This window comes from Cariama cristata, unplaced genomic scaffold, assembly GCF_000690535.1.
Source record: "Cariama cristata isolate BGI_N322 unplaced genomic scaffold, ASM69053v1 scaffold6099, whole genome shotgun sequence".
NCBI classification, from domain to species: Eukaryota; Metazoa; Chordata; class Aves; order Cariamiformes; family Cariamidae; genus Cariama; species Cariama cristata.
This window is the reverse complement of record NW_009633929.1, coordinates 32,594-56,375: the sequence shown is the minus strand read 5'-3', so window position 1 is coordinate 56,375 and position 23,782 is coordinate 32,594. Positions and strand designations below refer to the sequence as shown.

General features: G+C 40.4%; 1 protein-coding gene across 1 annotated transcript in view; it reads left to right on the top strand.

The window, feature by feature from the left end:
• Positions 1–575: 575 nt before the first annotated feature.
• LOC104166864 (uncharacterized protein KIAA1671-like) overlaps positions 576–23,782 on the top strand; it is a gene marked incomplete at its 3' end in the record, with an annotated part of 50,432 nt that continues 27,225 nt past the window's right edge. The window contains exons 1-4 of the mRNA XM_009706955.1: positions 576–2,173; positions 3,336–3,429; positions 5,274–8,468; positions 9,217–9,339. Of these exons, the coding sequence (XP_009705257.1) occupies positions 576–2,173; positions 3,336–3,429; positions 5,274–8,468; positions 9,217–9,339 (5,010 nt within the window). The remainder of the gene's footprint in view (positions 2,174–3,335; positions 3,430–5,273; positions 8,469–9,216; positions 9,340–23,782) is intronic.

Sequence of the window (23,782 nt, the reverse complement as noted above, 5' to 3'; positions counted from 1 at the left end):
TTTGTAGAAGATACATTTATTTCCATTGTTTAATTGTAAGCCTTAGCTAATAGATAACAAATACACTTTCAGTCACGTTGATATTTTTGTTAGTTTGAAAGTCCATACTCAATGCATCTGGCCAGCTATTTATATTATAAAAAGGAGTTGATGTTTGTATGTCAACATAGAGATGTCTGCTTCAAAAAAGAAATTACTTTCTTTATTTTTAAGTATCTCAACCCTTGAAACTGAATTGACTAATGGGAGCTCAGTGCTGTGCAGATGCTCTTGTAGGTTTTGTGATGTATTCTTCGGTTGTCAGGCCTAATCAATGAATGATGGTATTTCTTGCTGTTTTTTTAGAGGAGGAGGAACAGTATGTCTTTCATTATGTGATACAGTCTGTAAACAGCATATCTGAAAGGCACCTTAATTTGAGTTTAGCTACCATATGAATTTAAATTAGAATAATGATATTTGATGTTCATGCTGACTCTACATCAATACTTGCATTTTCTTTCTTTTTTTTTCTGATTGCAGATCCTTTTTCCTTGTTGGATTTTTTCAGTTCTGTTGAATGTGTAATTACAACTATGGCAACAAGAGTAGAAATAAATTCTACTTTGGCGTCTTTGACGACAGTACCTGACTTAAATGAAATTAGAAATGAGGATAAATCACAGCATATGTATGTAAGTGTGCTCTCAGATGCAAGTAACAAGGCAAAGGAGGCTCCAGCATCACTAACTCTTGAAGAGAAGAACAAGTTTGGGAGTACTTCGAGATCTGCAACAATGCCATCGCTAGGATCAAGGCCGAGACTTTTCCCAAAGCCTTTTTCTAAAGAGAAGTCTTCAGATACTTTTGCAAATGTAAAACCACCTATTCCGGCTTTCAGATCAAGTAGCCTAATCAGAAAGGCCACTGAAGAAACATCATCTCTTAAGGTATTAAGTGGAAATGTTCCTCCGTTAGTAGATCAGAAAGTCATTGAAAATGAAAATCAGACTGGCAGCAGAGTAGTCACAAATATGACCTTCTACACTGGACCCAGTGCGAATACTGTTATTCTTTTTGAGACAGCAGGCATGGAGCAATCAAAGGTAAACCTGGCCCAAGAAAAAAGGGCTGCTGATGACCACAGAGTGTTTAGTACTATGCAAACAAAAGAGCTTCAGTGCAATGCGAAGCTGGAGAAACCATCTGAGACATCCAGGAATCCTGAAGGGTCTCTTCATAGGCAGATATCGCTCTCCTCCAGTCTTAGACCAGTCTCTTGGAACTCCCTCAAAACTGGTGAAAAAAAAGATGCTTATGAAGTTCGTCCAGGGGAGAAAAACAATGATGATGCAAATAATATCGACAGTAAAGCTGACCTCTCTATTGATGTGCAGCAAAGGCCAAAGCATAGACCAGTATCTGCTATTTTTCTGGAATCATTACGAGATCAAAAGCATCGGACCGTGGAAGCTTCTGAGGAAAAATCTCCAACGGAGAAAGCCTGGGTTAGAAAACCAAGGCCTTTGTCCATGGACCTGACAGCAAAGTTTGAACATAAAGATCTTTCTTCTTGCAAGAAGACTTGTTCATCTCATGAAAGCAAGGAGAATGTATCAGTAATTTCTTTTACTGACATAGCCTGTCACGATCAGTCTGAAATGGGGCCAAAAACTGAAGAAACTGAATTTAATAAAGGCAGTTCTTCTAAAACAAGTTTGAAGAGCAGCAGTCAAGACATTGGCAGCCTAAATACTGGAAAATACATATGGGAAACAAGGCTTAAATCTAAAAGTGAACAAATTGAGACAAAACCAGAAATAGTGACTAACTTGCACAGTTCTGAAAGAAGCCGTGAAACCACTAGTGAAAGCAGAACTAATAAAGGGGGGAAAAGACCGGATCAGAAGGAAACGTATATGTTTCTGGGCTGTGAAAACGCTTCAGCTTCCTCAGAAAAAGAGAATCATATTGTAAGAGGTAGTGTTAAAAAACACATCAGTTTGTTTACTTCAGAAAATCCCGGTACCTCAATGGATACAGAGCTTCTCCCATCAGCTGCTGAGAAGGAAAACAGATGTGTGAACATTCAACAGAGAATCAAAGAACTAACAACAGAAAATGCTGATGCTAAGCCAGGAAATCCACGCAGGTCGCTTCAATCACGACCACTTTCTGCGGACTTAACAAAGATGTAGGTTGCAGAGGAATTCTATTTAATCCTCTTAACTTCAGCTCATTCAGTAAAACTTACTCTCTCACTACAGTAACCTAGCTGATCATTTTGGTTCCACCAAATGTAATATTATTGTTCTTGAGCTCCTTTCTCACCTTTTCCCGCCCAAAAAAGAGAAAATTTAATTAAATATACCCTGACAACAGCTGCAAAAAAAAAATAATGCTGTCAATATTGTGGCCTTTGCATGTCACTGTAACTGTATATCTATTATTAAAATTTCATGTATTTTGAAATCTTGACATAAGCATTGTAGACTGCAAGCTTATGTATTTGTGAGAAAGAAAAAGAATGTCCGTGTCTTTGACAGTGGCAGAGTATCAGGTTTTCAGCCAGGCAGGAATCTTATTTCGCTGTCATATTGAGGTCTAAAGATCTATGATGTCTATTCTGCCTAAGCTGTGGCAATGAGCAGCGTTGTTAGAGTAATACGAGATCTGCCAGTTTTTACATACCAAACCAAAAAATCTTATCCAGTAAAAAGAGATTTAGTCCGAGATAAAATGTGTTCCCTCAGTACGAAGTTAGGTAATTGATGATTCAAATCATAAAACTTAGTTTGTGACATGAAACGGTGCTTTGTTCACTTTGCAGTGCTCTCCGAGGCCATGGTGCAGGGCCTGGTGCTAGGCTGGATCGTTCATGCTCTGTATGTGATGGCGAAGGGATAAGGGAAGAAGGATGGTGGGGTTTGGTAGTGTAAAGGAGGTGTGCTTCGCGTGATGAACGCACCAGATGTTTGGCTGACGGGACCTGCTTTATGAGCAGTGGAATAGTAGAATTTTTCAGCAAATCTTGGTCTTTTAACATTGTGATCAAAATAAAAGAAATTTAGCCAAGGCGTGAGAGTATTAGTATCTCTTTCACTATACCTCATTATGTATCTCTAAATCTTACACTATACAATAAGCTGCGTAACTAACTGTGTTTTGGGAAACAACAATCCTTTGGTCTAGATACAATTAAACCACCAAATACGGTTACTTACTATGAAATAATGGTGTTTCTCCTTTAAGAAATATAATTTATTGGATAATTTCTACCAGTCTGCTTTGGTAGGAAGCATACCGGCTATCTAACTAACTGGACTAAAAGAAGTAACAAAAGTCTTTTGTCTTAGGTTTTCAAGTCCGACATCAAGCAGTGAAGCAAAGCCCGAGAAACCTGCTGAAACGAGAAATGACTCTATCAATGAAACGCAAGAACATCAAAAAGTAAGAAAATGGCATCAGCCGATGTGGCCTCCAGCTAGGTTTGCATTTAGAAGACAGAGAGCACTGTCCTGTCCCCTGTGTGTCTTTATCAATTAATGGCTTTAAAATGAGTATTGAGAGTATTAAGAATGACATAATCCTAATAGGTTTACTTGTGTAAGTCTATCTTTAGGACACGCTGGTAAAGTCTGGGAGTGTCTTGTCTGTTGAGTTTTTAAAAGTTAAATATGCATGCTCTTAAATGCATGCAGTGGTATAGAGTGAAAAGTATTTTATATACTATTTTAAAGGGACTTTTAATGCACAAAAACCCACAGTGAATCGACTGTGGCTGTTGTGGTTTTGTGCAGTGATTATCCTTTATTTTCTGTAAGCGTAGCATTAGTGTAGTGCATTTCTACATCTAATTCACAACTCCTTATTAAATACGTGCATGTTTCAGGTCAATCTCCTCAATAACATTTAACTTAGAAGTTTTCACAGTAAAGTGTTATACAGAAAGTTCTGATTTGCTGTAAAAGCTGTTAGGCTGTCTTTGTTTCTAAGCAAAACCTCGGGGTTGTAAAACATAACTTCTCTGCCGACACTTCTTAGTATTGGAGATTTAATGTAGTTTTAAGGGTATTTCTTGTGAGTGCTCATGGCTGTGCTTTTTTCCTGCCTAGGTTTGAGGTAGGAATGTATGGTAAGGAAACTAGCAGCTAGTTATAAAGTTTCTGTAGTGTAATATCGTCTTAAAGAAGATCAGTTTGTTCTAAAAAGAAAACTTTTCGTTATTGGAAGTGCTGTTTTCAGAATCTGACAATAAAGTAGGATTAAAAAAATTTCTTTGAATTCCTAGAAGAATATAGATCAGATTTAAAAATTTTTCTTTAGAAATGTCTTTAGTGTTGGTTTTCTGACATTCTTCAGCTTTTTTTATTTAAAGAAAATCTTAAGTCAATTCCAAGCTTTAAATTTTAAAACTTGAAAAAAAGATTGAATTCTTGTAGGATGGGGGAGTATTCTTTGATTCTGTTTATTATTTACATGCTATGCTTTTTCAACAAATGTTATTAAAAGTAACAGCTTTCAGGATGCTAGTTGTATTTCCTGCAAGTAGATAGTAGTAAAGAATTGGCAATAAATATTAATTCCAGCTTTCTCTTTTTACTTCAGCTCAGCCTTAACAATTTTCTTAGCTGAGCAGCTCCAGCTGTGCTGTTTACTCAGACCTTCATGTTCCTTGCAGTTACTGACCATGTAACTATTTAGTTAGCGAACAGCTATATTTGAAAAGACAATTTTGACAAAATACAGTATATTTGATGTCTCCCAGGAGTTTAAACTTCCTCTGAAGGTGCCTGTGTCCCTGTGGTGCTGTTCTATGCTTTGCTTCTGAACTTGAATTTCTGTAGGGCTTGCAACGTAAATGATCCTAAGTGTTCCTGTGGTAGCTGGTTTATGAACCTTCTAAAGTTTTGTACTATTTTTTGCATGTGTTGCCTTCTCTGGAGTACCATGTGGGTATAAATTTGCTGCAGATTAAAACATCTTGAGAAATCTGAGCTCAGGAGCTCAGTGTCATGCATATCTCGTGTATCAACACTTCATACGTTTTTCTTTTTTTGTATTAAAAGTAAAAACTGAGCTATGAGATAATTCTGTTAATCAAGATTCAGGAGCTGGAACTACACATTTGGTTAGATTAACTTGCCCTCAGTGGACTTTGTGTTCAGAGAACGTGGATGTGTTTAACTGGTGCAGGCTGTGTTGCACAGAGTAGGTGCAAGTAAGTTTTAAAATAAACTTTCTTACACATCTTTTAAATAAACTATCTTAACTGTTGAATTTTCTTATTCCAGAGTAAGGAGATCAAGCTTGCACATGGCACAGATGTCGCTGAAGCACATGCTACTGGGAACTCTTGGAAACCCCGGCAGATTTTAAAAATAACAAATAAACCTGATCAGATAGAGAGGAAAGGAAGCTTCCTTGGAGATGGTCAGCATTTTTCTCAGCAAAGTGAAAATTCTGTCTCATTCACAAGCAACTTGGAAAAAAAATTAAAACCAACCACACTTACGGAAAAGACCTACATTAAAACTGTCCGAGCCACCATGTTTGACCATAATGTTCAGAGGCATAACGTTGCTGCTGATCATTCTGGAACCGATTCTGCACTGAAAATGAATAATGAGCTTGAGGCAAAGCACGATGTGGTGACTTCGGGGCACAACAGACGATCATGGATGGGAGAAGTGGAGGAAACCACTAGTACAAGGAAGGAGTATCACAAGCAATCTGATTCATCAAAACATATAGCAGATGTAGAAAAAAGTGGAAAACCAGCTTGTTCAAGTGAAGACAAGAAAGTGACTCCGGGCATTCTCTTAGAAAAATCTTTGGTTGAAAAAAGTGAAAAACCCACTCCTAAAAATGCAGAAGACTCTCTAATTTACCAAAGAATAGAGCCAAGATACGAAATCTTTCAGACGTGTGGTGAAAGAGCTCTTAGTGAAGCCATTACAATGGCTCCTGAAAAAAAGGCCATGACACTCCGAACTAGAAAATCATCTGTGAAAGAGAATAAAAACGATGAGGAAGCTTTACACACTGGTCAGTTGGCTAGGGCAAATAGTAAAGCTCTGTACTTGAAAGAAGATAACGTTATTTCAGAAGCTAGAGACACAAAAGTTTTTACAAGCAAGTCTGCGTTGAGAGAACCTAATGGTATTTTCTCCAGTGAATGCGCTTTACCTGATCAGAAAAAAGACTCTGATAAAACTGAAACTGATCTGGTATTAATAGCTGAAAAAATATCTTGTTCTGCAAACAAAAGTAAGGGCTTGGGAATGAATGAAAAAGTAAACCAACTACGTTCTGAAATTAAAAATGGTAAGAGTGAAGTCTCTCCCATGGATAAAACAGAGAGGTCTAATATGATGAAATGCTCTTCTGAGAAAAGGAGTTTTAGACCAGGTGGGGCAGACAGCTATGAATTCAGAACCAACTTTGACCGTGAAGTTATTTCAACAAGTGTAAACAAACACGGGACCCAGTCTTCTTCAGTGCTTTCAAGTGAACAATTTTGTAAATCTTCCGGTAGCTGCCATCCTGATGCAAAAGTGCTAACAGAGGAATCTAGGGCCTTTGGTTTAAGGAGAAGTCTAGACTTAAATTGCAAAGCACAAAACTTCAGCTTAGATAGTACAGCTCATGAAAACAGTGATAAAATCAGAGTAATAGATCCAGAAGAAAAAGTCAGGAGAACCAGAAGTAGTGTTTCTGACTTGAGGATTTCTGAAAGGTGGAGAAGGAGGACATTGCCTCAGGATTCTATCAAGACAGAAGAAGTCGTCTGGCTCACTCCGGAAAATATCAAAAGGCTGAGCCGGACAGATTCATTGCAGTTGGATGAAGGTTCAGTTAAAAAGAGAAGCAAAAAAAGCAAAGAAGGGGTGGAAGGGAATGAGGCAAACCAAATTGTTCTTGGCAGTCCTGATGATTACTTGAAAAATCAGAGTTATGCCTTTGAGCCAAAGGCAACTTATTTTGCGGTGACTTATCAGATTCCTGGTAACAAAAAAGAGAAAAGCTTTGTTGGCACTCCTAGTGCAAATGAAACCAATACAATTTCTAGCTCGAGTGAGGGAGCAACAATTAATCTGGACCCTGTTTTTCCTGGAAGGTCCAAATCTTTATTGCAGCAACCAAATAAAAACTTGACAAGTACAAGTTGTAGAGAAGGCTCACGGGAAGTGCATACTAACAAGGATTGGGTCAAAGAAGATGACAAAGATGGTATTTTTTCCAAAAACATTGCATTTGGTAATTTTCATGCATCTAGGAAAGATAACCAACAGTATCATGAAAGAGATCTGGATCATTCTAAAGAGAAAATTATAGATGTTGATGCTTTCCTGTTAAAACAAGATCTGGAAAATACAGCTCAAACTGATCTCAAAAGCAGCAGAAGAAAAGTTTCCTCTTACCATGAACTCAGATCCCCCCTGCGTTTTGCACAGGTACATAAAGACAGTGAACTGGTCCCCCAGAAAAGGAGTGAAAATAATTATGATTTGTCTGGAAGGAAGGCTGAGGATGGTTACAGATCCCAAATTCTTGATATTGATGCGCTCATGGCAGAATATAAAGAAGAATCAGTGAAGGCCAGTAAGGTTCAAGACAAGCTCTCTGAAGATCACAGTTCATTTAGTAGGGAGAAATCAAAGAACAAAAGAAATGTATCAGATAGGATGAGCTCTTCCTACAGCTGGAAAGAATGGAAGGGATCAGATCACTATTCTGTTAGTGGCTGTGCAGAAGAGTACCACAGACCGGAGAAATTCATTCTGAATGAAAAGAGCAAAGAGAAACTGGGATCATGTAGCCCTGAATTTGATAAACAAAAGTCTAAAGACAGAAAGTTCAGTCCTCCTTACTGGGGAAATCCTAGCAGCTTTTTTTCAGATAAGTCTGTAAATTCACCTGTGGAGTTCACTAGGAAGAAAACTTTCATCGTTGATGAGGATGAAGAAGTGAACTTAACTTGCAGGAATCAAAGTTCAACATTTGTAATTGATAAGGTACAGCCTATAAATGCAGTTGGTACAGACCAAAGGTTGGAAGTTAATTTTGCTTCCAAGGTGTCCACAAAGGCAGATGATGGCCTTTTACAGAAGAAGGTGGTCACAAAAGAACAGTTCTTGGAGGTATCTCCAGAAGTTGATTGGAGCAAAAATGTAGCAAGGAGCTCTATAACAAGGAGCAAAGACAATGCAAATAAGACGACGTGTGAGACCGACTCTTCCAATGTGAAAAGTAAAACTGATTGGAAGAACTATACGTCTGGTTTAGGAAGTGCACCCCCAGATTTAAGACGATCCTATTCAGAAAAGAGCCACCAAGGAAAAGACAATCTACCGCTTATGCAAGAAGTAAGGGGGAGAAAGGATCTATACAGATCCAGGCAAAGCTTCCAGTTGGAAAGTGTGGATAATGGGTGGAAACACAAGATGTCATCTCAGCCAGAGTCATTCTTCCATGAGGATAAAAAGGTATTGCCAAATGGTACCTAAGTGTTTCCGGTAACTAAAATGGGAAGTGAGGAGAAACTTTTATTATATCTCTGTAGTGCTTTTCAGCATTAGCTGTGACTTTGCAGCAAGTGAGCAGAAACATACTTTTCAAGAGTTAGTTTCCTTTTGGGTTTTATTTTCTTGAGGAATTTGTATTGTACTAGATGACTAGATTTTTGTTTTGAGAGTATAAACAACTATTGATGTTTCCATGGATAGCTTGAAAAAGGCTTTAAAATGTGTACATATTATTTTACTAATGCTGTGAACCTAGGATGTTAAATTGTTAACTCTCCAATTTTGTAGTTATTAGTAAAGTAGTACTTTGGGTTTATTTTATAAGTTGTTAACAGTTATCTTTTTGGAGGTTTTTTTGTGTGTCAACCCCCCCCCCCCACTCCCCAAGGAAGCAAATTTGTTTATTTGCTTGATTATTTTCCTTTTTTTCCCTTTTTTTTTTTTTTTAACCTGGTGGATGGCCCGTATTTGTGTGTGAATCTTCACTGCTGGTACTGACTTTGGTGAAATGCAAGTGATTCCCTTAACGCAGTGACACGTTAGTGCATTAATGTAGAGCCAGTTGGATGTTGATGGCTATAATATATTTCCATTTTGCATTTTCAGCTTTAAACTTCCTCTGTGTCTGTTTTTTTTTTTTTTTTTTTAAATATGCATATGTCTAAATATGCAAGTATATGTAACAACATATATAACTTTATTTTAACAGGCTTCTAAGAAAGAGTGGACCAAGCAGAGTTTGGACAAAACAGCTGGACCAGACTTTTCACTGGTTTCTACTCGGAGAAGCCGCCACAGTTTTTATAAGGACAGAAGGGCAGACAACGGGACGGTATGTTACATTGGAGGAGGTTCTTGGGCAGGGGCTAGGGGAGAGATAAGAGAGATGCAGCCTGGCTTTCTCCATTCAGCACTGTTTTCCTTTTCGCAAATAGCTGTGAAAGAAAGTATGTGTCTTCCTAGCAGAAAGAGCAGATGCGCTTTCTGTGGCGTTTAACTGGCAGAGAATGCTTCTCCCTGGGATTCCACCACACTGCTCTATGCCAAATCTTCAAACACAAAACATTAACCGTGCAGCTTGTTCATTTTTCGTTTTAAGTGAAAAATTTTCATCCTGAACTTTCAAGATGGGTCTAGATCATTATGTTTTTTGTTTGTTTCTTGGCTTAGATAATGAAAATTGGTTAGATTGTGGAAAATATTTTCCGGAAAATTGTGCAGACAAATAGAACCATGTCATAGCCTGAAAAGTGATGGGTTTAATTTTTTTTCTGTAGGCAACACAGAGAGAACTCTTTATGTGAAGAATCACAGCTGACATTTTTGGTAGTCTGATTTGTCTCTACTATATGTATTTTTGGGGTACATTCCCACTTAAAGTTGTTGGGTGATACTCTCCTAAGTTGCAGTAGGCTCCTGACTTTAGCCGACAGATGAATTTTATGTTGGGGAAATAGCGTCCTGTATCCACATGTTGTTCTGAAATGCAAAGCAAAGATCTGGATCTTCCAAAAGTTAAATAATAAATGAAATATCTGAATTTTCTGCAGAAAATAAAAGATTTGAAAACCACATCAACAGCACAGAACTCTACAATTTTAAGAGAGATGTTGCTGCTGCTGCTGAAATCCTTCCTTACTGGAAAAACTTGTTTTGATCTACAAGTGCTGTGGTTTGTGGTGTGTGTTTTGTTTTGGTTTGGTTTTTACCTTGTGCATGGAAACAGATTCGATACACTGAAATAATACTGTAGTCGCTGCAGAGTGCCTTCTTTTGTAACTCTGCACGTAAATATTTTCAGTCTTTGAAAATCTGGATGTCCCACGTCTTTTCAAAACTTCTCCACTTGTATGGAAGAGGGGTGACTCAAAGATGTTACCAGACTGTCTCAAGGTCAAATCTCATCTGTCCTCTTAGGCTGCTAGCACGCTCGTGTGGTGGCTGAATGTATCGCCCTCTGCAGAGATCCTGGGTTTGTCATTACTCATACTGCTGTTGACAGCCCTTTAACAGGGAATAGACAAAAAGATAAAAAAGGAAAGGAACTGAGTGAGTTCTTTTTTCTCTTCTAGTGAAGAAAAAGAAAACAGCCAAACCTATAAGGATTTTGCAAACAAGATTCCTAATAGGAGTTTTGGAAACAGGCTCATATTGTTCCAATTCTAGTCTTAAAACTTCATGGAAGGTATCCAAGGGCTGATAGCCCCTTGTCTTTCCCATTCTTAGCATGGACTTCAGGTTGAATGTTCATCTTGGGAGGAGTTTGGGTTATTTACAGAATTGGCAATTGTCATTCAATACCTAAAAGTTGTATACGTAGAGCTTACAGTGCAAATATGTAAAGGTGTCATTGACAGGGTAGAACATGTGGGAGAAAAGTGCTGTGGGAAATAGTACTGGGATAATTGAACTATTCGGATAGTGTACTCAGAGAATAACAGTCATATTTATCCAACTTGGTCGTTAAAAGTGAGGTTACTCAGAATAAACCTTTGACTTCATCAAGCGTAGCCTAAGACAGGAAAGGAAAGCTGTCAGCCCCACTCAAAGAGAAAACTCCCATGTCCAGCATCCGCTGGAATTCAGTGGGATCTGAGTGCTTTACTCCTTTGTGCAGCTTTGAAAAGCCTAATCGTGGTGTATTTGTTGTTTTGCAGTGCCATGGTAGCAAAAAGGACAGTCTGGCCTTCGTGCATATAAATTGTGAGCGAGCAGGGGCAGAGAAGTTTGCGTTTGGGAGGTGGAAAACTCACCGTACTTTCATGTTTTCTAAAGGCCCACATAGATACCACAGAAGATTATGTAAAACTGAATCATTTCTTCTGACACCAAGGTTAATACCTTTGTTTTAATTTGGAGAAAATACAAAGACTTTTGCTGTGCAGTGGCCGCTCTCATCAGCGCGTTTCAATACTTCCCTCTGGTGGAGAGACTCCTTGTAGTTGTGTGTGAGTTCGAGGGATGCGAGAGCTCAAGCTAGATCCACAGGAGAATCACAGTTAAATGACATATTTCCTCTGAATTTGAATGCAATCTGTGCGTTGCTTCGTACATCTTTAAAAGAGGATTAGAAGGAAACAAAACTGCTGCTGTTTTGTTGGAACAGTTCCTAGTCTGTCTGTTCAGTTGTGAGGTTGCTTGCTTTTTCTTGTGACATAGTGACAGAAAAATACGCTACAGTACATATCACTGGTCACTCAAGATATCGTTATCTGTCTAATGAGACCGTAGTGCTCAAAGTGACAAGTTGCTGCTTGTATTGTAGAATAAAAGGTTCCCTTTCATTCACATTCGCCACTAAAGTAGTGTAATGAATTGTCCCGTATTCTTTGATCTTTAACAAACCAACTTAAATTAATATGCATTTGTTGCATTATTTCCCATCTGCCTATGATAATAAACAACTACTTGAATGAAATTTTCCAGGACAGCTAATGAACTAGATTCTTATGATTGAAGACAATTGTAAATGGAAGCAAGGTGCGATAGTCTAATTTTACTTCTGGAGAAGTCATTTCTTTGTGATTATCTTCTAGGGAATGTACTTCCAATGCGGTTATTTTTCGAAACATTATGTAGGACTTTTTTGAAATTAAACCGTTAAAATATACAACTGACGATATGGGATTGGTGGCTGAAATTGCGAAGGATGACACTCTTGAGATTTAACAGTGATCTAGATTGCATTTTTTAAGCTATTTTGGGTTTGTATTGCTTAAAAACAGAGGAAGGCTTTTATAAAGATTTCAGCATTATTGCTAGACTGTCATTGTCTGTGGTTTTACTATGGCTGGTGCTTTTCTCGGTACGTCTTTTACAAAGCAAATCTTCAGTGCTGTATTACAAGGCCTCACAGCATTAAAACAGGTGATGTTCCTGGTGGATAGGAAAGATGTTCTGTACTTACAGCAAGAACTTCCAGACTTCACCACCTTCAAAGATTGTGGTGAATTAATGACTGTGAATGTGTTGACTGTGGTAAATTAATGACTGTGAACGTATCATACTACCAGTGATTTATGTGCCAGAGTTTGAGGAAGAATTGGGCTACAATATCTCTATGTACTTAAAAAAAAAAAAATAAAAAAAATCGTGTGTTCTACAGCCTGGAAAGGTGGTTTCTGTCCCCATGAATAATAGAAATATCACAGTCTGGAAATGCCCCCTTATCTATTTGGGCTGTTCCTGAACAAAGTCTGCATTTTAAATGTGATGGTCTTTGAGACTCTGGAGGTGTCATGGATTAAAACCTTCAAACTGAGGTCTTTGAAGACTGACAGATTTCTTAAGAGTATATTTTTCACTAAGGTCAGTGTCATTACATGTCTTGTACTGGAGAACATGTTATGATCTGCAAAACTATTCCTGATACTCTCTAGTCAGACGTTTTGGTGTTCTTGTGGTTGCCTTTTATTGAGATGTTCAGAAAGTGGCTTGTGCAGCAGGAGTCAGCCGGGTAGCCGTGTCCTTGGTGTTAGGAATGGAGATGGACTTCTGCTTTTTGGGGTGCGTGAGTGATGAAGATACAGGTGAACAGCAAGGCAAGTGCTTCTAATTTATCATTTCTGTGTCAATATTTTGGCCTGCCTTTCTGTTTCTTGGAGGTCAGAATAAGTTTATGATTGTATGTTCTGTTGTTAGTGTTTTTTTTTTTAACAAGTGACTTGACTGTGTTATAAATATTACTGCTAATTGTAGCTTAGTGCTTAAACGTTCTATTCCAACACAAGATTTTTTCCTTTCCCTTTTCACTCTTTAATACAACTTGATTCTAGTAAAGAAGGAAATAGTTTTCGATTTAAAGGCATTCACCTAATGGAGAATTAAGGAAATGAATAGAATTTACATGAATAAATAATTTCCTGTTTGCTTTGCTAGAGCTAATGGTATCGAGAAGACAAAGCTTTTCCCTGCCCATTTAAAAATAGTTACTCCTTCACGAACTCAGATACTCTGTGTGTTGTGCTTTAGCCCTGCCTGTATCACGGTAGAGGTATAAAAATAAAAGTTGTTCTCATGTTTGCTCTGGACAACTGGAACTGTAGCTTACAGAATTAGGTGCAAATCTCTCTCTCTAGCAGACAGAGAGCTCATCTGCATGGCTTAGTGGGGTCTTATTGTAGGGGTCTTATTGTAGGGGTCTTATTGTAGGGGTCTTATTGTAGGGGTCTTATTGTAGGGGTCTTATTGTAGGGGTCTTATTGTAGGGGTCTTTTCCTTTAGACCTTGAATGCAATTTGAGGGACTGCAAGCCTCTGTTGTAACTATCTATAAAATAAGAATGCTGTCTGCTTTGTAGCCTGTTGTAAGACTCTGGGTTGTTACGTACTCTGGGCTCCCCGGGAAGGCACTGTAACTGCAACGTGCTGTGGTCAGCCCCTCGAATTTCAGAAGATGTTTTCAAGTATTATCTTTCATCCATTGTAATGATTCCACCACAGCTGACCCAAGTCTAATTCTCTGACGTTCGGTTGCAAACCTCAATTCCTGATTAAGTCATCAAGACTGATAGGAGTCTTATGAAATAAAAACCGGGGAATGTGCAGTACAGCTTATCCCCCAAACAGAAGTAACCGCACTCGCTCCGTTGGCCTGAAGGGATTGTGCCTTTGTCTGGAAACAGAGCAGCTTTAATGCAACTATGCTTTATAACCAAAATTCCAGCTTTGTGTAGCTAAAACGGAGCACCCCGGTACTAGAACTGGTGTAGGCATGAAGTATTTTTGAAGCCTCTGGTTATCCATTTTATTTATTTACTTTATATTAAACTTTGGAGGTTTTTTGTCCTCTGGTGAGGAAAATCTGGTATCCATAATGGTATCCATATAAAGATGCAGTTATTTGAGGCTGTGATGTGTGGGTGGAGAAAGATTTGTTTAAGAAAATCATGAGCTGACTCTTAAAAATATTTTGGAAATGAACTGCAAGGGAGAGAAGATAAATATTTTATAAACATTTGCAGATGAATTCATAGTTTGGCTTGTCACAGTTCACTATTTGTTTCCAGTTCTGCCCATGACAGGTCTCTCTCCTGCCCCTTGAAAAGCAAGCCTTCTCATCTTCTGATTGTATAAATATTGTGGCTTCACTCCTTCCCAGATGGAAACAGATGTACTGAAAAAACAGTCATGTGCAAATTGTTCTGTTAGCCTAAAAACTGAAGGAGCCTGGAAGAAGATCAAAAGAATTTGTCAGCTATACAAGATCTCATAGGTGGCCATTAGAAAAGTGGGAGGTATTTTTCTTAAACACCCAGAGCCAAAATTGCAAGCAGAGGGGATTGTGGAGTCCTCGAAGCTGTTTTGTGTCACCTCCACGTTGTCCCTCCCCGGGAAAGGTGAGTGCTGGAGGGAGGGGGAAGGCAGTCCAGGTCCTCCCTCCACTGGCTCCTGTCGCTTCTCTTCCCTTTTCCCATCAAAAAAAGGACATAGGTCAAAAAAATAGGAACAGATAGAAGTGTTAAAATTCCCATTATTGCTCTTCACAAAATACCTGCCAGCGTTTGATGGCTTTGCTCTGCTTCCTGTTTCTAAAAACAGCCCCGAGGAGGATGACCCGGTGTTGGTTAATAACTCGGTTTGCCCAGGCTTTCTTCCTTTTTTGGTAGTATTCGTTTGCTGGGAACATTCCAGCGATACATAAAAAGACACTTGTTGTGTCTAATTCTTCTTGTTCACAAGAGATTTTTATATTAAAAGCAGGAGCTTTTCTTTCTTTCATGTATGTGTTTTTTTTTCTTTTTTTTTTTTCCTTGCATATAACCAAAAATTAAGGTCAGCTAGCAACCCCGACAACTGCGGTGGCATTAATAGCGTTTCATAACCCAGTCTGCAAAACAGAGTGGGTTTAGAAGCTTCTCTTTCCTTCCAGATGAACGGCTTTTTAGTGTGAAACCCAAAGTACTATTATTACTTCTAGACTAACACATTACGGATTACGGAGATGGGAGAAGTCTGAGCAGTTAGATGCTAAATAACAAGTGGTTAAGTCACATGGTGCCGGTAGCTCAGCTACTGCTTATAAGTAGCCACAGCATCTGTTAAAGGCACAGAACTCGGCGTGGTGACGTGGGGCTGGATAAACAGTCCCTGTACATTATTCATGTTGCTTTTAATTGCCTCCGTCTGCTTTTAACTTCTGCTGGAGGCGGGGAAGAGTGGGGAGGCCGACTCTTAACGAAGATGGTTTTGCATTAACTTTGTGCTTTGGAAAATGGAGTATTATTACTGTCCACGTTTGCTAAAGTTGCTGCAATATTTGTGGGTAAGTGTACTCTTTAATGTCATTGTGCTTCTCAAGTTTTTAACTGTTTTCAGAAATCCTGAGAGTGTTCCTATGTAGCGATGGCTTTGCAGGTTTTTTCTGAAGAGTAACATTAAACTTGGGATTTATTTAGGGTGAGAAAGGCTGTTTTATCTTTAATCCTCAAAAGGAGGAGACTGCAGACTACTTGAATGTGCCTCAGAAAACCCTCTTAGTAATTGGAATTTCTTCCTTGTTTACGTCTACCCACAGGAGTTGTAGTTTTGCATGCTGCGTATTAGAAATATTCTTCCCTCCTTGTTTAAAAGCTATCCTTGGACCCCGGAGACCGCTGCTTCCAGAAGCACTCCTTCCCCTGCTGCTAGCTGGAGCTGCTGCCTGCTCTTTAACTAAAATGGGCAGTACTAATGGCTTTAGAAGTGTGTGTTTTTACAATTCCGTACTTATTTTTAATTTGATTGTGTTAATAGGTTTTGCTTGTCTCGGTGAGCACTTCCTCTCCAAACAATCCTCAGGGCCCTCTTCGATGAAAAGCTCTTTTTAACGGGCTGCCTTTGGTGTGCTGGCCTGCCAGCTTTGAAGGGTTGCTTTTGCACAGTGATTGCTATTTGTCTGATATTTTCACATTTATAAAAGATGAATTTGATTTTCAAAGCCTTTATGAATATATACTATATTACTTTGAACCTAATTACATAATGTTTTGATTTCTTCTGTACTAATCAAATCCCAGTTTTCCTTTGTCTTGTGGTATTGTCTGTATTAATCTAGCAGTTTTTTCAGCTGTAAATTCGGGATGTAATCAGCACTGACACTTTAAACCTTTTAATGTTAGCCCTTTGCTGGTGCATTTTGAAACTGTAGCAAAGAGTTGGCTTCCCTCATTTAGAGTGAAATTTTACGGTCCTTGCCTTGCATGTGCTTTGGTCAGTAGTGAGATGAGATTGCCTACTGTAAATTTTTTGCAGCTGGGAAAGAAAATAGTAGTTGAAGAACTGGGCATTTTTCTTAAAAATATTTTCCTGTTGGAGGCTGTAGTGTTGTAAAACATGGAAGTCTTTGGACATTTCTTAAGGTTTTTTAAATTTGATTAGCTAGATTGTTAAGAGGCAAGCTTTCTTTAAATGGGAGATTAAAAAATTAGTGTGATCTATCAGGCTTCAGTATGACGAGAGGGGTGGATGTTCTTCATGGTTTGCCAGTGTGAGAAGGCTGGGAGGTCTCTGAATGCTTTTGCTTTCACATATATCTGGTGATTTTCCATAAGGCCAGGGACAAAAAAACCAAACCAAACCAAACCACCAACTCAAACCGAAACAAGCTTTTTGATCAGTTCAGGAGATCCCTAGGATGATATCTAATATGGTGCAGTTTTAGTCTGTAACAGAACAGGTATGTTGTATTTTCTGTGTGTTTATGTTCTTTTAGAGGCCTTGAAGTATTTCTTAGGAGTTTTCATTTGTGTACAATCTCCTGATCTGTTGCAGGAAAATATTGGAAGGACAATTATGATATTCATGATATTTAATATATTTTAAAAAAGAAATTTTAAGGCAAAAGCATAGTTGTGTCTTTTGTCACTTTCTGTGTTGATGTTACAGCTGAAGGCTACTAAGGAGGTATTTATCAGTTCTCTCTATTTATAATCAGGAGTAACCAGAGATGTTGGGGTTAGTTGTCAAGCTTTGTGTTGGGTTACTTAATCTGTCTTGGGGATCTAGGATGCCTTATTCATTAGGTAGATATACCTGAAGAAGCTGTAACTCTTAATTAAAAACCATTATAATGAAAATCCATTTTCAGAGCTACTATTTTGAGTTGTTGATAGGTTGCATCTCCTATGCTCTGTATTTGTTTCACTCCTACGCAGTGATGGTGTTGGACATCAGTGGACCCACTCGGTGCCAGCTATCTGCTACTTACTTGCTGGTTCTTCTTCTGATCTTTGAGTAGGATATGTGTTATTGTGATGTGCAGGAAAGGTCTCGAAATCCTTATAGTATTTTTTGAGCACAGCATAGTTTCTGATCTGCCCCAGTGTGTATGAAATGATGACTGACCACCAAGAAGTCTGTGTCCTGTAGTTGGGGGCGTTGAGTGACAGCTCTTAAGTTTCTGAAAAGTAACCTTTGTGTCAGGTAAAACGTTTTGTTCAGTAGGATGTATTAGATGCCGGCAGAGTTCTGTGCAGTAATTCAACCTTGAGCTCCCTTTTCAATTTGAGTTGTAATAATGAGGAGAAGAGCAAGCTTATCGAACCTGGATCATTTGCACTCTTAACAAGGCGTGCCGCAGGACTCTGAAATACTGCAGCCCGCTCTTGGTTGGTGGTGTCTTCAGTGGGAGGCATAACACTGAAACAGGGATTAGTGAGAAGCAGGTTCCTAGGGAAGAGCGAGCATCGGACTTCGTGATGACGGAAAATGAACTAACGAGAGCTACTGAGAACTACTGCTGCAACTGTACCAACTGGCAAGAGAAACCAACCAAAAAACAATAAAAGTGGAAAGCCAAGAGTGCTGATGGAGCCTTGCAGATTGGATGGCCAGGTTGGATGGGGCTTTGAGCAACCTGGTCTGGTGGAAGGTGTCCCTGTCCACGGCAGGGGCATTGGAACGAGATGATCTTTAAGATCCCTTCCAAGCAAACCGTTCTGTGATTCTATAATTGCTGCATAAGGCTCGTGAGTCTTTAGGGTGGCTGTTCAAGAATCCACAAGTTCCTGGGTGGTGTGATTAACTCAGTCTGGTTTGGGTCAAATTAGCTGATATTTCTTTGAGAGGGGGAAGAGCAGGACTCTTAAACACCCCTCTGTGTTTGGTTAACCCTCAGTAAATTGTCTCTTCGTACTGTAAATGTGCACGTTGTTGGGAGAAATTTCTCAGAAACTTATGGGTTTGTGACTCCAGCAATATATCGATCCTTCTTTGATTATGACCATTCAGGTTTTAGATGGTGTCAGATATAACCTGTATGGCATACAGCTGAGCTTTTCCTGGCAACAGGGGGGAAAAGGGTGCAGGCTGCCTCTTGGGTCTGTCCGCAGCCCTCGGCAGGAGCACCTGTGGCTGGTCCTGCCTTAGCCTGTGTTTTCCCATCGGCTGCTGATGGTTCTCCCCTTCCTGGTGTTTTCAGGGCCGGTTGTTTTACCATCCAGCTGGTGTCAGCACTGATTCTTCTTGCTGCCTTTTCCAGTAACCTGGAATCCAGACTTACTGAGTTGCTTTCAGTCATGTTTTCAGTTACAGATTGTGTTTGTTATTTAGACCACTTCAGTCAAATGCTGAGATAAGCGTAAAGCAGAGTGCTGCGTGCTACTCCCCAAACGCGTTGTGGTCGTCTGTAGTTCAGCGGCTGAAATGCAGGGACTGAATCATAGGTGACTGTATTCCACGTCATCACTTCCTTCCCTGCTCTGCCACGTACCTTGCTTCCTAGCTGTGATCTTTTCATAATCTTTAAATTGTTAATTATTGTAACTATGTATTCAAGTGCCAGTCTTTCAGTGACCCAGTGCTATGCTTACTATACTTGAGTATTTTCCAGGGTACGTGGGGTATTCATCGTCCCTTTTCCAGCTGATGAGGAGCTTTGCTGCAGCTGGTGCAAGACATCTTTAGGTCTGACTTGCATAAGCGCAGCTTGAAGTGCAGCTCAGTAGTCTGTTGTCCAGCTGCTTGCATCAGTCACGCGGTCGAGCTGGTCAGCACGCCAGATACGCAGCCACAGAAGTGAGGTTTCCTGTTCCTTTGTAATGCCCTTCGTCGAATAACCAGCATTTTTGGCTTGCTTGTGGACGCAGCCACTAGTGGAGCGCTCTTGGTTGGGTCTGTTCCCGTCCTTAGCCATCTCAAAGTGGTAATTCTTGCTCTGCCTCAGTGCGTTTTGTGGGATGTTGCCATTTTGATGATGTAATCTCTTTTTTGATGTATCTGAGGCTACTGTAGGAGCACGCTGATCAACAATGATCCGTGTCACGAGTAGGACCAGGGTAACATAAGCCAGCTCAGTGAGTGGAGGCCAGACTACTTGCAGTAGGATGCAGAGCTGGTAAGAGGTAGGAAAGTTCTGGATTTGTTCCAGAATAGATGCTGAAGGAAACGGAATAGGAGCCCTGGCTGGTTTTGAACAGTCTCACAGGGAGAAGAGGGTTGGTGTGAAGATGTGACCTGTGCTAGGTGCTGCTTTTAGTACCTTGCTCAGGAGCCAGCTGCGACTTTGGTGGTTGCTTCTGCTGAGCACCTTTCAGAATGGTCCTGGCTGGTTTGATGGTGAGTGAGGGACCTGGCTCAGAGTGCTGGCTGGGCCTCCAGCTGTGCTGCTGGGGTATCAGAGACAAGCAACAATCAAAATCTTGGGGCTCGATGGAGAGCTATGTGATTGCTGTTCAATCCAGGTAAGACAAAGTCAGTAGATGAGAGAAGACAGCTGGAAGAGCTACCAGTGCACCCCCTGCTACGAGAGACCACTGTGATCTCTACTGAATATATGGTCTTTCTCTTGACAGCCAGATGTTCACTCCATCTGGATCCCCCCACAGCATGTGTGGTAGATGCATAAATCCTGATGCCTCATAAAATGGGTAATTTCATTAGTTTCCAACTGAGGGTGACAGGAAAAGCATCTGGGGCAGGCGAGTGGCTGAAGATGCCTTGAAAACTTGAAAATATTATAGGTATGATCCAAGGGCTGCCTTGGTTCCACTTTAACAAAATGAAAGTCCGAAAAGCCTGTGGGAGACCAGACCTCCTAACAGGACGTTAGGAGCAGAGAATCTCTCATAAATCTTGTAGCTCTGTGTTATACATACGTAGTACTGTGATACATGGTTGAAATCAAAGTGGGCTCCGGATTCATTGCTCAGTTTTGGCCTTCTGGTGTGGATGGTGGTGATGAGCCTCCTGAGCACGCTGCGTACCATTCTTGATGAGTTCTTTCTTCTCAATCTGGCACTTGTCTTTGCTCGGATAGCAAACAAATGCTACATCCTGAAAGCATTCAAAAGAAAATGGCATGTTTTAAATAAAATGTTACCCTGCAGCACTGTGATGATTTAAAAAGACCTTCTTTATTGACAGTCATTAAACAATAATTACAGAACCAAAAGAAAATCGGGGTATTTAAGTAAGAAGTAAGATCTAAAGTTTGTTTTGACAAGATTGCTATCTTTTTAAGAGTGGTTTTGATATTTCTTTATCAGGCAACTCCAAAGGAAGTGGCAGCTCGTTAATAACCGTGCTGCTATGGCACGTCACTGCAATAGCATTTTGATGGGTGATGGAAGGAAACCTTAATCATCGGTCTGCGTGCCACAGGGAATGGTTATCCCTGCTTTAAGGGAGGGAAGGCATCCCGTGTGGTGTTGTGTGGCTTCCCTTTGTGTGCGCTGCCCGGGGATTTCCATGGAGAGGGTCTGCTGCTATTCTGTTACAGGGTTTACTTTTGATGATGGGGCAATCGCGTTTCAGGCATACATTTTTTCCAAAGATTTAAAAATCCCTCACACCCAGATAGCGTGTGAGGTATATCTGCCATGCTGATGTCAGCAGCCAAATCTTCCTTTCAAGTAATCTGAGTAAACAAAGCCCTGTTGCAGGACAAGTCTGTTTGGAGAGGTATTTTCCTAATTCCTGAATGCTGCTGTAGAAGAGGAATTCTAACTTTTGTGTCATTGCGAAGAGCAAGCAGACGAAATAACGCCGGCCGAGGAAGCCCGTTCCCCGCAGGAACGCGAGAGAGTGCTGTTCGGCCGCGGCGGGCCGGCGCGCTGGCCCAGGGCCACTCGACCTCACGCGGCTTCAGAGCTCGCACAAGGGAAACCGTGCAGAATCCGAGACGGTATGTTGTAATTAGGTGTGGTATTAAGTTTAATTTACCATAAAATGCTTGTATGGAATAGTGCGTTCTAGGTTAACTCGGCACAATGAGGTTTGCGTTCGGTAAGCTGTAACTATTTGTAGACCCGGTAATTTATTTTTTTGTAATGACTTGTGTCATTCCAGGCTCAGAGCAGCTGGAACTGGGGGACTGTCTGCCCCTGCCCCCCTCCCCTTGAACTTGAGTCTGAAGTAGTGAGTACGCTTCTGATACGAGGCTAAAGTGGAATATTAAACCTCACTTATATGTACAAAGCAGAGGTAACTTCACTACCTCCCTACTAATATTTTGAATTAAAGCTGTTTTGACTCGGTTCCTGCTTTCCCATGCGGTTGTCCCTGTGGCTAATGCTGGGAGACAGCCAAGTTCCCGCTATTGTTCCTGTTCTTTCAGCAGTTGTGAGTTGTTCATACAGCCGGTGCGTGTTTACTGTGCTGAAAGGAAACGGCATTTTAGGGAGCAACTTGAGCATGGGGAAAGTCGTTCTTTGTAGTGGACTTTCCTCAAGATATGACAGGACTTTGTACTGTAGTCCAAAGCTTCTCTTAAAGTAACTGTAGGTAAATCTTAAGCCTGAATGAAGCTTGGAAAAAATGTAGTATTTGGTTTAGTGATTCACGGTTGATGCTAATAAATAGCTGCCACATTAAGGAAGGCAGTATAGATTATTTGCTAACCACAGTACATATTTGGCAAGTTTTGATTGCTAGGGTTGGAGATTGCAGATGACAAATGAGACTGGATTTACTTCTGGATTTTTTCCATAATTCAGCAGTATTTCACAGTTCAGGGCAGGAAAGACATCAAATCCAGTTGAGAAAGCAGAAGGAATTTCAGTAAAGCAACCTTTTAGCTCCACAAAGTTCCAGACTTAGCAGGAAATAACGCACTTAATCTGAAAAATGCAAACGAAGGCCACACCTGTGACAATCACCCTGATAAGCAGTTTAAGATGTAGCCTTCTGCAGCATTACAGGGTGTTCTTGTACCATGCCCCTGCTTTGGGCTCCAGAAAAGCATCTTGGCTCGATGTAGCTTGGTGCAAGCATGGGGTCGGCTGGGTTGTGGTCCCCGACCAGTGCACTGACGGTGTCCGGGGGGCCGCGGGAGCGTTGGGCCGTTGTGTGGGGCTGTGCAGTCATCCTCCCATCGGGTGATGTGGGGCTGACCTCCTCTGCGTGAGAGGAGGAGGCAGTAAGAGCAGAGAGTCTGAGAAATAATGGAACCATGTATGCATGCGGTGTTACACAGCAATGGCAAATAAATTCTGTTGCTTTTTTTGTAAAAGTGGCACGTTGCAAGCTTAAATGGATGAAGGGCGTATTGTATAAACTTAGACATGATATTTGTTCTACTTACTGCAATCAAGAAGTGGCTGGTGTAAACGAAAGGCACATGGAATCGTGTTTTGTAGGGAGAAAATGGAAAGAGCAATCAGGTGCTCAGTGCTTCCCAGTTGTGCAGTGGGAAGGTGGTTTAGAGAGTTGTTAGGCAGCATGCGGTTATGCTGAGAACAGCTGAAATGATTTAAGATGCAGTTTTACCTTCCAGCTTCTTGTTACTGCTCTTTGAAGAAGGAAATACCTTGCACAAAAAAAGCATGCTCTTCCTTTGGAGTGTTCTCTGAATTCTGAAAGTCAGATTTGAACCTTCGGTAGCTGGAGATCAGCTGAACACCCTCTGTGAGAAAGAAATACTACCAAATTTCTCCAGGCAGATGGTAATTAGAAGTTCTGTATTTTATCTCTTTGAAAAGGATGACAGAAATGCACTCTTTAAGAAGTAGTAACTTTGGCATTTACTGACTGATTTAAGAGAGTGCTTTGGACCAAATCTAACTCTTCAGAGAACATCTCATTCCCCAGTACAGCATGCAGTCTGGCTGTCTGTCACTTCTTGAAATTGGCCCGCTTGTGTTTGCTGTGTTTTGAATTGCCTGTGCTGCCTAACCCTTGGGAGCACACCGAAACGGATCCTGGCTTTAGGTATAGTATTACCAAGCAATGCTAAAACTTGTGAGATTCGAGGAGATGTTTCCTGACTGCTAGAACCTGCTTAATAAATGTAATGTGTGTGAGCTCAGTCTTGCTTCCCCAAAAGCTCCAGCTGTGCAGAAGAAAAGAGCTCTTCTTGCG